Raw genomic sequence first — 16310 nt, 5'->3', positions numbered from 1 at the left:
GACTAGATAGACTTTTGATTACAAATTTTCATTTTTTGTATGTTTTGTAATAAGATAGATTCATATGATTATTTGCTTATAGAAGTATAACCTATCGATTTATTACACTTGTCAAAAACAATAGAGATATCGCATATTATCTGAACATTCTTACAAACTTGACATAAGATCGACCCTAGGTATAAACCATCTTTGCTATCAATGAAGTCTTTCGAAGTCTTGACCAGAGAGCAGGGGCTGTATTCTCGAAATTGACAACTATAACAAAGAAAGGGTGGGAAAAATCCATCCTCATAACTTTTATCTAAATTTTCATATATCTTGAAGAACAAGAAACTTAAATAATTCTATATTGGTTTAAGCCAATATGAGAATATTGACAATTTTGAGATTCTTTAAAGATTGGAGTTTGTTTAGTAATGAACCCTCCCCCCCCCCCCTCTATTTTTAAAACAAATTGAATATAAGGGTAGTGGGCTGTTTATTACTTTAGTTAAAGTTAGGTTATAATGAGCACTGGCAAGCCCTAAAGATCCCACAGGATCAGGGCCCCCAACTTTGGCTAGGCAAAGTAAAACTCCCCTCCACGTATTTTTACTTTATTTCAAAAATAAAGAGGGAGTGTTTTAGTGCTGAACAAGCTTCCCACTTGTGAGAAAAAAGTTTTTTTTCAATCAAATCTGCGAAAGAATCTTAAGTAGATTTAATTGATAAAAAATTGTAGTGTGTTATGCCGCCTTTATTGTGTAAAATTGGCTATGGCTTTTATATTAGCGACATTTTCCTTATTTTACATCGAAAGCTAGTGTACCAAAACTGAACACAATAATCAACAACGTTATAAATATATACTAGCGGCTACGCCCCTAGAGGCCTCTAGTGGCACTTTAAATGTTTTTTTTATTTAAGTTTCTAATTTGAGAAATAATTGTCTATATTGCGTTCAAGTCTGACGAAGCCCAATCTGTACCACTTTTGATTCCTTGTGACGTCATAAAATAATGAAGATGAGAGGAGAATTGGGAAAGAAAGCCCCTAAAAAAGAGATGGAGAATATGACGTCAAAAGTGGTACATATTGTGCTTCGTGCGAGCTCCTTCGGTACAAACATTCAAACACATAGACATCCTGTTACTTTATTATAAGGATTTCGATAATGACATCGAAACTATAACCATATTTTGTTGAAAAATAAAAAAAATCTTTTATGGGATTTCTAATTATTTATTGAATAATATTATTTGAATAAAATACTAATTAAAATTAATAATAAGGAAGACTAGAAGCAGACAACTTAATTTAATTAAACAATTTTAGATAATTTAATAATGAATGGTCTTTTTAAAACTAATTCAGATACAATATGCTTTAGTAGAGAAGCTACTTTGTAGGTAGAATATGTTCTTATGCAAACATAAATAACTGACAATAGATATTTTGTTTGTAAATGTAATTTAAAATTGTTAAGAGCTAATCAACGAAAATATTCTATTTCTAAACTGCTGAAAAACGTTTTACTTTTCATAATATTGTCCTTTTTACTGCGCTACCTATGAACAAAAATGTCCTTTGTTACTGAATGGTACATTTCATAACAAATTTTAAAGAATTTTAACTTTTTTTTACCATGCAAAATAGCTAAAGGCAGATAAAATCATGTCCAATGAAAAAATACATCCAAAGAAAATCTAACGAAAAAAACTACCTTTGAATTTTGCATTAATATCAGTTTTATATCAAAGCATGTTGTTGTGAAATAAAATTCTAAAAACAATTGAATATCTATTACAATAAAATAGTTTTAAAAAAAGATGTTTCATCTCTTATCCATTACATAACTCTTTTAAAATTAAGATATGTTAACTGTTAACACTTGGCACATGTGATTAAAAAAATATTATTTTAATTCTTTTAAATCTAAATTAATATATTTTTTTAATGGTAACATTAAAAGAACCTAAATACCTTAAGGTTTTTAATTTATTTCTGAGACATTTAATATCAGGAATCATAGGGGATAAGACAATGGACGATAAATAGATGTTCATTCCTCTATGATATTAAACAAAATTACCCTTACTGTATTTTAAAACTATTTTTTTTAAGTTTGGAAGCATGTAACCAACCAATTAAAATTTAATAAAAGTACCTAAAGTTACTTAGCTAACAAAATGAGGCAGCATGTTTATAAAGGATTTGATACTAATATAATTTACAGTCCAATGTCCCGTCCCTCCCTGGATAAGATAAATATTTCACTGATAATTAAAAAATTACATGAGTTGAATATTCTTTGGCTGTAAAGCTATCTGTTTTTATATTTCACTGAGTTACTTTATCAAGTATTTGTTTTTTAGTTCACTTCTTCATTAATAATATTTTCTGTCATTTTATAATAATATAGGATCTTCACACTGTTTAATAAATAAACAAATACATTGAAAGTTTAAGGATCAAATGAATGATCTTTTTCTTAAAAATGTTTGGGCTTATTTTTCTGAATTATCTTTTTATAAAAGTTTTAATTTGGAAAAAATATATTTAAGACTAATATTCCAGTCTTAATCGTGTCACTGTTTTAACTCTAGGGCCCAAACATGCTGTGGCCAGCCAGTTCTGCTGGGTCTGCCATGATGACCGCCAGCCGCGGCCACCGTCCGAGCTGCAGCAGCCCGTGATTCTGTGCTATGACTGCGGCTTCGCTCTTCGCCTCGATTATTTTTTAATTCTTCCTCCTGAAAAAGAATTATTAATTAAAAAAAAAAAACTTTTTTCTCATGGTTTTTGAACAATAAAATCTTTTTTTTTTGTTTAAATTTGCTTGGAAAACAACTTCTTTACACACTAACAAAACTCTAACACAAAATTGTAAAAATCAGAACCGAAAGTCCAAAATTGAATCTTCTATAATGTAAAACTTTGATAGAACCTTGTCTATCAAGATGGAATGAAAATTATTTTTCTCAAACATTGCTTTTAGCTCAATTTTGTTAAAAAATTATTAGATAAAGGTGGTATATCAACATATCTTATTAAAAATTTATTAATTTTGTTTTGAAATATAAAGACAACACAAAATATTTTAGTATTTGATTTTCAAACTGTCTTCAAATATAATTAGTTATTTTGTTTTACAATATATTATAATATCTCTTGTTGTTATTAACAATTAATGTGCTATTTTATAAACTGTATATATTAATACTTCAAGACTATGTGATTTAATTATGTATAGTTTGTTCTTAAAGGAATAAATTATTAAATAAGAAGAAGGAAAAAATATAGAAATATTGAAAAAACTCACCAGTTCTCGTCTTTTTTGTTCTTCTGATTTTTCATTCCATTTTTTATGAATATCCGCCTAGAAATCAATTTTACTCTGTTCAATATTTTCAGAAAAAAAAACTTAAAAATTTTTCTACGAAACATACATATCAAAAATCTTGCAAAACAATATATATTTTAGTTTATTTCTATTTATCCATCCACTTATCTTAACATTGAAACAAATGTTCTGTTGCTTTCCCCTTAATCTCTTAACTTTTTTATCATAAATTTATCTAAAGTATAATTTTGTTTACCATTTTGTCGGAGCTTTCAAGTTAGTTCATCAGAAAATAGGGGAGGTCAATGACACAGTAGATAAAAATATACACATTTTGGAATGTTAAAGGAGTTATAAACTAAACGCAGTACTGAACTTACATTGCTGAAAAATTTGTCAAGGCTTAAAATTACAAATCTAAACATGTTAATGGACCACAGAAAAATATGTCTCATTATAATCATTCTAAGATTAGGGTTAGGTACGAGTTTCGTCGTATGGTAAATGATCACCACAGGGGCTAGACAATTTGTTTTTAGAAATTAACAATAAGGGCGAGTGGGTTTCGTTGGTCTAATGCACATAGAGAAAAAATATACCTCGCCTCCTAATGAAATCTACTAAAAAATTATAAATTAATTACAATTGATCCATTTGTTTATATCTTGATAAAAATTTGTTTGTCACCAATTATACGATAGCGAAATAGGGGGGTTGGGGTGTTGCCCATTGAGCTATAATAGAAACTACCAAATTGTTGATATTATCTTGATATTAAATATTGTTTGCCACCAATTATAACATCAGTAATATTCCACCCTGGATTATTATGGTTACAAAATTACAATTTGGTTCATAAGTAGCGCAGCAATAACAAATATTCAATATTTTAGATCAAACAAGGATAATTTTGCACATAAGTACGTAGTTTTAGCCTTGTAATGAAAAAATAATAGGAAACTGTTTATTGAACAGAGTTGCCCTAAACTTTCCTTAAAACCTTCAGCGGCCAGGTTCGGGTCGTCTGACTTGAGCACATTCAACAAATAATCTATATAGGAGGTCGCCAGGCGTAACGTCTTGATCTTGGACAGTTTGGTATCACAGGGCACGTTAGGTATACAGTCGCGTAGCGAGGCGAATGCCGCGTTTATGCTTTGGGTGCGGCGTCGCTCCTTCTTGTTGGAGCCCACTATTTTGCGCTTGTCCGTTCGGATTGGGCCGCCGCCGCCGCCACTTCCTAAAAAATAAATTATTAAGAGGTTGCGCTATTATTTCTATTTCATAATGTAAGATTTTCGCTTGAAGCTAAAGATCTCGGGGACCTGATGTAGGTTACGGTAAAATGTTCCTGGGATCGATTATCTTCAAAAATCCATGAACTTTAAAGTCTGCTAAATGCCAAACGACTGAACGTATATGTTATGCCTGCACAATTTTATAAGGCGCATAAGAAGGCCTATAAATAATCTGGAATAGCCAAGAATCTAATGATGCACGCATTGAATAAGTCTTTTTGTCGCATTTATTTGCGCTGTGAGTTGATTGAGTGATGGCTATTTCAGATTATTCGTCGATCTTCTTTTGTCTGTTAAAATTATGTGCAAACATGATATATACAGTTTGATCGCTACCAGTTTTTAAAGTTCTTTAGATAATCGATTCCAAGAAAGATTACTGTAATTTGTGATCTCTGAAAAGACTGGTCAAATGGGTTTTAGTTTTTCAGGAAAGCTTTATAAAAAAATCTTATGGTTATTTCAGACTTTTTAAATACACCTAGATGCTAGGTGCGAATTATCATTTTATCATTTTTCTGTTAAGTATAGCAGCTGCTTTTATGATTCGATTTGCTTCAAGCTTATAAATATACTAATTATGAATTTATTAAAACTAAAAGCAACGTTACTTTTTATTTGTATACATGATTTGCATGGCTCCTATATGTTCTAGAATGCTGACTTCCTTGTCAAATAGAATCTAATGTTTACAATAAATATCAAATTTTTTTTTGTTTTAGCTGTTTTTAATATTTAAATAAATAAAAAAAATTAACTCTATGTCCTTGTTTATTCTGAATGTTGTCATCCTTGTCTAATGATAAAATTTTCGGGTATAGTCCCTTTCGTGACATCGCTTCTTATGGGGCGAATTGTCGTATTTTTCACAGTAGATTTTCTCCTATTTCTAGACCCTGCGGGGGACTCTAACCCTGCGGTGCCAATTACCTAACCCTGTGGGGCAATCACCTAACCCAATATAACCTAACCTAACCTAAAATAACCTATAAAAAGTCATTCTAAAAATACGACAAATCGCCCTATAAGAAGCGATGTCACGAAATGGACTATTCCCAAATTTTCTTACCTTCATTGTGAAAAAATAGTTGTTCCTGGGCGTAATACTGGGCATAATGGGCGTGCTCCGCCCCTCCCCCTCCCCGCCCATATTCACTGGGCGAGTGGCTGGCCTCGCTCTGCGGGGAGTAGTCGCCGCCGTGACCGGCGGGCACTAGCGGTGACGGGCTGGGCTCATAGGTGGTCAGTGGCGGGGGTGGCGGGTAGTGCGGCGGGTAGGCATAGTATGGCGAGGGAGGGTAGGGAGAGTTGGAGTGGGTGTGGGTGTAATAGGGTTCACTGTTATATTCTGTACCATTACAAGTTATTTATATATTCTGCTTGGTTGTATAGTACAATTGCTAGCTGTATCTAGATATTATAGTACAGACCCAAATTTTATTGGCTTAATTTAATTTCAAGTTAAAACAAAAACTATGCATGTAAACAGTTTTGGGATTAAAGGCTGAGTTTTAAGTTTAAGTAAGAATAATTTTTTATCTTAAATTGTTAACTCAAATATAGACAACTTTAATCATATAGTTTTTAATTCTTTTGGTTTAAAAATGATTATTTCAATATTTTTATGAGATCATCAATCATTAAAAGGCTTTGCAAAAAAATTTATAAAATGTGCAAAAACACAAACAAAAAGTAGTAAAAAAACTACATTGACATAATAGCATGTGCAAAGAATACTTGAGAAATAAATTATATTCAATATGAGAATAAAATCTAATAAATCTTTAAAATTAAATAAAAAGCACAATAAAAAAAATAAGATATAAAGATAAAAAAATGGGATAATGATACAGGAACTAACTTTAAGAACTCAAGTAAATATTTAAAACCTAATTATACTCTCTTAAAAATGCAACAGAAAGATCTAGATTGACAAAATATGTAATTTAAAAATTTATATTTACAAAGAAAATTTTTATTCTTATTTTAATCAAAATTATTTTTCCAAATACGAATTCATGTAGAATCTAAATCAATCATTTAAAGACACATTAAAAAATATTTTTTTTTATTCAATTTATAGTTTGTTACATATTTTCTTCCTTTCTTGGGTTTTAATAAAAAAAAGTACATAAAATTCAATCTTTTTAAATGAATTAAAGTTTGAAATTCAAGATTTGTCTAAAAAATATGCAATGATATAAGATATATCGAACTCTTTTAAATTGTACCTATCTTCATTAATATATATAAACCCAGAACCACTTCATTATGCAATCTACATTTTCCTGGATATTTTTTCTACGGTAGTCCATAAGTGTACAGCTTTACAGTACATTGTTTCTATTTGTTAAAGCAACACGTATGACAAAAGAAAAAGATTCTTTTTAAAGTAAAATGCTTATATTTCAATCAAAATCTATATTTTGTATTTTTTACCGATCCACTTCATTATGTAAATCAAAAAAAAATCAATGGGAAAACGTTTGTTTTGCACTTTTCTCCACTTTTAAAAGATAATTCTGATAAAATAACAATTTTTTAAGGGATTTATGCATTAATTATAATGAAAAACAGTTTAAGGTAGATTTTAATGATTTTTCTAATTAAGAAATAATTGAAAAAAAGAATTTCTATCCCTATCACTTTAGAGGACAGCTGCCGACCCCCAGTCTTATGGATTAAGCTAAATACATGTTAAAGATAAAAATTACCCTAAAAAAGTATACAAAAATGTTTTTTGATGTGTTAAAAAAATCCATTTTAAAATCTTGATTTTGAGGATGATGACCTTTAAGATGCTCCTACTGGTGGTGAAGGTGAGCTAAATGTTATCTAAGTACATGACCATTACAACAACTTGTCTATTAACCTATGTACCATTTTTTGTAGTCATAGCGGCCTCCAGTGGAGCCTTTCGACATGAAATATAACCATTATCTAAAAAATACATTATTTACTTTATGAATTTTAGTAATTGAAATTGCAATTTTTTTCTTTTTTAATATTGCTTGGCTGGAGGCTGCTATGACTACAAAAAATGGACCATAGTTCAATATATAAGTTTTCATCATGGGCATGCACTTTAATAACATTTAGCTCACCATTACCACCAGTAAGAGCATCTTAAAGGCCATCATCCTTAAAATCAAGATTTTAAAATGGATTTTTTTTAACACATCAAAAAACATTTTTGTATACCTTTCAGGCTAATTTTTTATGTTTAACATGTATTTAGCTTCATCCATAAGACTGGGGGTCGGCAGCTTTCCTCTAAAGTGATAGGGATAGAATTTCTTTTTTTCAATTATTTCTTAATTAGAAAAATCATTAAAATCTACCTTAAACTGTTTTTCATTATAATTAATGCATAAATCCCTTAAAAAATTGTTATTTTATCAGAATTATCTTTTAAAAGTGGAGAAAAGTGCAAAACAAACGTTTTCCCATTGATTTTTTTTGATTTGCATAATGAAGTGGATCGGTAAAAAATACAAAAATATAGATTTTGATTGAAATATAAGCATTTTACTTTAAACAGAATCTTTTTCTTTTATCATACGTGTTGCTTTAACAAATAGAAACAATGTACTGTAAAGCTGTACACTTATGGACTACCGTAGACAAAATATCCAGGAAAATGTAGATTGCATAATGAAGTGGTTCTGGGTTTATATTTATATAAATCCACCACTTATGTTTCCCTACATAGGAAAATAAGTATACCTAAATATTTCCACTTAATATTTAATATTTTTAAGTTGTCATAAAGAATTATCATGTTTAACTATCGCAAAACAGCCACAAACTGCAGATTTTGCACAGAAAAAAAAAAGTTTTTAATATTCACTTTTGATTTATATAGGTGCAGATAAATAAACTGATATAAAACAGAATATATAAATCCCTTGACCTAACTCTATAGGCCTGGACATTGTAACATCACAGCTAGTAACGTCACACACACACAGGCAAATAGTTAGATAGATGGATAGATGGATAGCTGGGTAGACAGAGGGGGTGAATTATTTTGTATGCTTACAGGTTCTAACTCACACTATGACTGGTCTTTGTCAAGTGTTGTGCCGCCACTCTTCACACTCGTGCCGCCACCTGTAGACAGCTCAACGCTGATTGGTGGATTTTCTTCGTTGCAGGGGTAATTTAAAAGGGGAAGGATTCCCAAAAATGAAATGAAATGATTCATACTACTATATCTTATTTAAACACAATACTCTGCTTAAATTTTAGATTAATTAGCTTTGTATAGAAAATAACAGAAAAAAAGTAAAAACATTTAAAAAAGGTAAATTTTTGTTAACCATACCATTTTCTATCTATTTAATAAATCTTTTTTTTCATCCTGCTTTAATATTAAAACTTATTTTTTTTTATCTAGAAGTTTTTTCTCTAAATTTATTAATGAAATAGCCTAAACTTCCACCAGAATCTACGTGAGACCTTAACGGACAAGGAAAAAACATTTTATTTAATAAGATTAATGTCAGAAGACATTATATTTATAATCACAAAATGAAATGCTTCTAACGAAAATAGCAGTAAATATTTTTTAAATTTAAAAATGGAATAATAAAAATTTGTTAATTTAAGGTTCATTTTTGGCAGTGAATGTCAATAAACCTCTACATAATGAAATAACGTTTTTAATTTTTTTCTTCAAATTCTTTCATAAACAGAATTTTGATAATAATTTCATTTATAGAGAAGCTTTGCCTATGAAAATATCTTAATAGGACTTTAGAAGTGGTGCGCCTCTGTGTTTCATCCAATGAAAAGTGAGGCGCCCCCCCAACCCTCCTCCCCAATTTTGTTTATTTATTTCCCTTTTCATAAATAAAACATTCACCTTCCCCGTATTTAGATCTTTGCCCTCTTTTTTTTTCAGGCAGGATATAGCAGGAAGAAGGGGATAGGTTAATGTTTATTTGTAGCAAAGCTAATTATATACATATTTAGGGTATGTCTGTACATTATAAAGCAATCATAAAGATTGCAGACGTAAATGCACAATCTTCACTCTACAGTTTCTGATAACAAATATGTAAAGACTTGGTTGACTATATTTTAATAATATGTAATTTAACTTGTCATTTATGTTATTTTGTATTCAAATTTGATGTTATTTTTCATTTAAGAATGGTTTTCAGTGTTTCTCTGATTTTTTAGTGATTGAGCTTCTTTGGTCATATATGTCATTGTTTTTTCAGTAAAGCGTTATATTGGTCCAAGGCTTTGTGCAGGCTATTGTTTTGAGATAATTCGAAACCTATTTGATCCCCATATTTTCTATCTAATGTTAAAAAAGATTGTTTGAGTTGTAACTCCAAGGTGAAGCCTCTAGTACTAAATAAAAGATATTATAAAAACTTATATACCCCTATCACCCAGAGTTAGATATACAATAAATTGATTGTTTTAATCCAACTGAAAGGAAGTTCCAAAGATAAATAAGATGGTGTGCTATACCTACCACCATAGACGTCCAAGCTTTTTATTTTGGGGGGGGGGGTAAAAAAATTTTAAGGGGGGGGGTAATTCGTCTTTGGGGGGGGGGGGGGTAAAATGGCGCGGAAAGCGCGCCGCAAATTTTTTTACCCCCCCCAAAATTTTTACCGCGGGGGTAAAATTAGCTTGGGGGGGGGGGGGGTAATTACTCCCCCTGAAATCTGTTGGCAGGGGTAAATTTTGTTAAATATTTAGTATTAAAAATGCATGCGCAAAAATTTTTTTTGTTACAGATTTTTCATTTTGGGGGGGGTATTTACCCCGCCAATATTGTTTTGGGGGGTAAATACCCCCTCCTAAATGTTTGGGGGTGCCTACGGCACCCCCAAGGAAGGGGTAAATTTTAAATAGGGGGGGGGGGTAAAATGAAAAAATTTTTGGGGGTGCCAAATTCGTTGGGGGGGGGGGGTAATCACCCCATTACCCCCCCCCCTTGGACGTCTATGCCTACCACTATTAGGACAACAAAATTAATTTTATTCAAAAGAACAATTGAATATTTTTAATGATTTATTATGAAAGTAAATATTTTTTAAAAAGAGGATCAGTTTTGCTGTAGTAATAAATTTGTTAAACCCAAAACAATCTTTTAAAAAAAAACAAGACTTCGAGCGTTAATGATCTTGCACCAAATTATATCTTTCTAAAGTCGGGCGATATAATGTAATGGAGGCTATGATTTATTGGAAACACAATAATTATCATTTTTTATCAGAATAAGTGCCTTTTTATCTAAGATTTATTTTTTCTAAAAGGTTATTCTTCTAGATAAAATTTAAAAAAAGTGAAATAATTTCAATTGGTCTGTAAATCGTTTATAAACTTAGTTGACATCGATATCATAATTTTGGAAAGAAGGAATTCGGTGTTTTAGACGATTGTTCATATTTTCAATAAAATATCTGGATCATGTTACTTGTAGGTTAAGCGCTTAAACTTACAAGTAGCATGTTTAACTTTGCTTATCCTACAAGTAACATGTTAAAGGGGGATGAAAATATGGGGATAGGCAGACAATGTTAGTTATATTTTTATTGAAAATAAGCTTTTTTTGTCATTTCTAAAGAACTTCAAAATCCCAAACAACTTACTTTTTCTTGAACCAAATTAAACTAAGAAAACTCCTCCCACTCTTTTTCTCCTGATAAATTTTTACCAATCCTACAAGTTATTTGGATGAATATATGTAGAGATCGCTATAATGATAATGCTTTTTACAATTTGAGCATTGCTATTCAATATCATGAGTAATTATTAATAAAATTTTTGTATCTGTTCAATGCCATTACTAATAAAGGTTTAGCTATACAAATTCATATCAATTGTTTCTATTTATAATTATATTAGTATCTATATCAGGGTTCCGGATCCGGATCCTTGGACTCAAAAATATGCGGAAAAAATGGAAAAATCTACCTAAATTTATATAAAATCTCAGACATTCTCTTGATGAGAGCCAATTTTTAAGGTTTAGGTTCAGACTTGAAAATTAAAAGTATTTTTGACTTTGAATTAAAGAATAAATTTTTTTTGAAAAATTTGGTGATTTTATTTTTATTGTCAAGGATCCGGAACCAGATCCGGATCCGCATACAATCAATGCGGATCCGAAACCCTGATCTATATTATAGGGAATGGAAAAGGGATATTGCTTAACCTACAAGTAACATGTTTGAGTTTGCTTAACCTACAAGTAACATAATCCAAATATCTAAAAAAAAAAAACAAGAACCAACACATGATCTGCCAAAGAAAGGTTAAAAAAAATGAAAATTTAGATTTTTAATGACTATTTGTGTTTAAATTAGTATCATTATTATTTGAAAATATTAAAATTTCTATCTTTAGAATGTTTTGTGAATAAATCCCTGTATAACATTAAAAGCTCATTAAATTTTAATTCAATTTATATTTCAAATAATAAAATTCTGCCAATAAACAAAGAACAAACAGACAATTTCCTATATGCGGACAGAACCAATTTGTAGAATAATTGGGTAATTAGTAATTTTCAAAACTCTTAAATCATAGAAGCTTTTTATAGTGCCTACAAAAAATAACGTAATACTGAACTACCATTTGTCAATCAAAATATATACTGGCCTGCCATTGGTAATTTAGTCTGTGTTTTGGCCTATTATAGGTCATTTGTATTGTATGACTTAATCTTTGTAGGCACTATCTTAGTATTTCTCTATTAAAATTGAAACTTCACTATCTTAAACATCAAGTTTCCCTCTGCATAAAAGTTCTGAACAAATTAAGATACACTTAACTACAAATAAACATCAAACAAGGATAATACTTTTTATAAACCGCGCAACAATAAAACACATTTGATAAATAAATGTAGGCGAAATATATCCAATGATGAAAGGACATTTATTTTGGTATTTGATGTCAAATAAGACTTTTTATTTGTATAGTTTATTTAATGAAGATAATGTTTTTAAAGGCCATACTTTTCTACATATAGGGTTGGCCCGTCTGTCCATCCGTAACAGTTAGCTCAAATTATTAATGTTAGAATTCTCAATTCTCTTATAGATTTCAAACTTGGTATGCTGATTCCTTCCACAGTTAGGTACAGTTCAGAAAACGTAGCCTTAAAATCATTCCTAAAAAACGTAGGACTATAATAAACATTATTAAATTTAGCTTTTTTACATGATGTTTCAAAAGAATGATTTAAAAAAAAAAACTTCGTTTTTTTTAATGATAATCAAATAACACTCTAATTGTTAATTATCAATTAACACAATCATAATTTTCTTTTACATTTTTAAGTGTATGATTATTTTATATTAGTTACAAATATCCTCTAATATTTCTTAACCTGTTATGAGCCATATTAAAATACATGTCTCATATAGTATTTCGAATTCTAGAGAATTTCAACAATTTTTTTTTTAATTAGTCCCCTTTTGGCTCAAACCTTTCGCCCTTCTGGACAATAGAACAGAAATAAATCCTTTAAATTAACCTATTCGTTAAAAATTATATATATATAATACGATGCATTGTGTATGATTGAATGTATTTGTAATATTTTTTAATCTCTTTAATTCGAAATGTCCGTCCGTCTGTCAATCCGTCTGAGACAAAGTGGGAGAAACGTGATTTTCTCGGCTCCTATACAAGATAGACAGCTGAAATTTTTAGTGAAGATTCTTATGACATATGCCCATCTAATCTATAAATTATTTTGTCCACCTGTCTGTTATTTGGGATGCTAGATCGATTCCTAGATTTTCATATTTTCTTGATTTTCTCAACTCCTTTTTAAGATAATGGACTGAAATTTTCAGGGACAGCTTCAATTTACATTCTACATATAATGTTTATTGTATGACACTGCTTTATAGTAATTTTTCCCGATATCCATTCATAATTTTTGAGCTTCGTAATTTGTCATCCTTGAAAAAAACTAGGCTTCTTTCTTGTGACAGACCCAATAAAATTTACAAATGTTATCTTAATTTTTCCGCAATTATTTGACTTGAAATCCTCAAAATTTCCCAAGATATGAAACATAAATAAACTCTAATCAGGGAACTTAAGGGATAAGACAATATGGATGATAATTAATGTACTTCTCCAATGATTGAAAACAAAATTACCTCATAAAAAGATTAACATTATTGGTTAAAAGTCTGAATACTACTAGTTTGAACCTTCTAATCAAGGTTTAAAAAGAGTACCCAAAGCTTTTTAGCCAACGAATGAAAGATTTTATAACATTTAAGCATCATTATTATTTTCAGTCTAATGTTACCTCCCTCCCTGTTTTAACTCTTTCATATATCAAATTCCACCCCCTTATTCTGAAAACAAGGATGACAACATCCATAAAAGCGAAGCACTGAAACGGTAGGACAAACGGACGTTAACACTTGTATAGTTTCAGAACTGAATAATCCTAATATAAATGTATAAATATAAATAAAAGAGTCAAAGCAAAATTGTGAGTAAATTTGTTAAAAAACTGCTTGATACAGGATAATGTTTATGGACATACTTACATTTTTAGGACTTGATTATAGAGTTGCTTCGTTTATTACATTATACTTTGTTGTCCCAGGAATCAATATACCAAAAATCAGATCAATCGGATAATTAGATCACATAAAAATTTGATGTTAAAAAAGTAAAAAAATCATCATGTTTAAAATGGACGTACGGACATTTGGGTAATGATTATAGAGTTGCTACGCTTTCTAAATCGTACCTAACTGCTACAGGAATCACCATGCTAAATTTGAAATCGATAGGACAATTCTAACATGCCTAAATTAACGAAAAAAGCTATCCGTTACGTACGGACGTACGGACGGACGGACCGACCCTAATTATAGAAAAGCTTTGCTTTTAATAATTCCCTCCCCACTCTTCAAGGAGTTAAGGGGCACCTGTTGTCCCGACTGTTGTGCCATCACATTCGCAAAAAAGCTAAATTTTCAACAGCCCTAAATTCAGAATAATTTTATTCTCAGAATAAAAAACTAAAATATAAATACAGAAGTTAAAACGTCTGATTGTCCTAAGAGCAGTATTATTAAATATAATTAATAATAACAAATCGAGCTATTTTATATAATTACGGTTTTTAATATTTTAATTACTGGCGCAAATAAAGTATTGTTTTAGTTTATGAAAAAGCTCATTTAGATTTATTCTCTGTCTGGTTCAACATCCCTTTCATAATGTAATATTTTGATTTTATGATTTTGTCGGCAATATCAGTTTAAGTTTTTTTTAGCGGAATTTATGGTACACAAGCATATATTTCCCTTTATTCTTGACTTTTCAGTTCCCTTTATAATTATTGAAGTTTTAAGATTTATTATTACTAGAGTTAACATTTATTTTTAAATAAAAAGGTACTTTTATATAAACGTTTGTCTGTCAGTCTAAAACAAGTGTTTTTATACTGCTATTTAAGATAGACGGCTGAATTTTATTCTTTCTACTTTCCAATCAACTCTAATCAGACACATCCTTATCATTAAAAAGCCAGGATATAAAAAATATAGAAATTCAAATTATGTAAACAACAAGGATGAGAACATCGATAAAAGCAAAGCACCGAACGGTAGGACAAACGGACATTAACCCTTGTATAGTGTCAGAACTGAATAATCAGAATATAAATGTGTAAGATTTGAAGCAAAATTGTAAGTAAATTTGTTGAAAAACTGCTTGATACAGGATAATGCTTATGGACATACCTACATTTTAAAGACTTGATTATAGAGTTGCTTCGCCTGTAACAGTATACTCTGTTGCCCCAAGAGTCAATGGACGTACAGACATTCTGTAATGATTATAGAGTTGCTACGCTTTCTAAATCATACTTAATTATTAAAGGAATCACCATGCAAAGTTTGAAATCGATAGGACAATTTTAACATGCCTAAATTAACGAAAAAAGCTATCCGTTACGGACAGACGGACCTACCGACCCTAATTATAGAAAAGCATCGCATTTAAAAGGAAGGTTTTTAGAACGGTTAAACCGAATCATGCATATTGTCAACTATTCGGTTTCATAAAAAGATGAATTGCCACTCTATATTAAACTCTATTATTAAATAAAATCCCTCTTTATCTATATTGAATGACATATATATGTCATCATTAAACTATTAGGTCACATTATGATATTAATATCAAAATCGTAAACATGATAAAGTTATGGAACATGCATTAGATTAACAAGGGCCATTAAAACAAAAATTTTATTTCAACACAAACATAGAAAATTAAACATAAGACTGGTGAAATGAATTAGGACCTCAGTAGTTGTAAACAATTTCAGTTTAAACAAGCCGCAGTCTGTAAAATTTTGCCAATCTTCGCCGACATCAAAATGAAGAAGCAATGCCATAATTTTCTGGACAATCCATAGGAGGACCAGTTAAAATGACAGCTGATTGAACCCGTTTTACAATATTTCCTACACCTGAGTGAGTGGCCATTCAGCATACATAGCCACTTCTATCCAACAATCCACACCAAACCTCTGAGAAATCTAAACTACACAAAGTGCTAACTCAATGTTTGTCCAATAACCTGCCTGGGAAAATTTTCTTTATTAAATGCAAGTTTTGTTGCAATCTAGATAGAGGGAGGGAGATGATAATGGACTGTAAATTCCACGG

The 16310-nt window shown here is 30.2% G+C and overlaps 1 protein-coding gene across 1 annotated transcript; it reads right to left on the bottom strand.

Moving 5' to 3' along the window:
• Window positions 1-1203: 1203 nt before the first annotated feature.
• On the bottom strand, window positions 1204-8758 carry LOC145319212 (heart- and neural crest derivatives-expressed protein 2-like). The gene is made up of 5 exons (XM_080161184.1): window positions 8537-8758; window positions 5693-5971; window positions 4320-4565; window positions 3305-3363; window positions 1204-2735 (listed from the first exon to the last, which is right to left on the bottom strand). The coding sequence occupies exons 1-5, from the start codon at window positions 8556-8558 to the stop codon at window positions 2571-2573; spliced, it is 771 nt and encodes a 256-aa protein (XP_080017310.1). The 5' UTR covers window positions 8559-8758; the 3' UTR covers window positions 1204-2570.
• Window positions 8759-16310: the final 7552 nt, after the last annotated feature.

Source organism: Acartia tonsa, chromosome 5 (assembly GCF_053477335.1).
Source record: "Acartia tonsa isolate MP-2025a chromosome 5, ASM5347733v1, whole genome shotgun sequence".
Lineage (NCBI taxonomy): Eukaryota > Metazoa > Arthropoda > Copepoda > Calanoida > Acartiidae > Acartia > Acartia tonsa.
Note: the sequence above shows the minus strand (reverse complement) of the source record. Positions and strands in the feature narration are given on the sequence as shown.

Excerpts from the sequence above, each read along its gene's own strand:
- LOC145319212 (XM_080161184.1), bottom strand. The coding sequence starts at position 8,558 with ATGTCCAGGCCTATAGAGTTAG. Across the intron at positions 3,364-4,319 it reads CCTGGCCGCTGAAGGTTTTA|AGGCGGATATTCATAAAAAA; the intron begins AGGAAAGTTTAG and ends AAATTGATTTCT. Across the intron at positions 2,736-3,304 it reads AACAAAAAAGACGAGAACTG|GAGGAAGAATTAAAAAATAA; the intron begins GTGAGTTTTTTC and ends ATTCTTTTTCAG.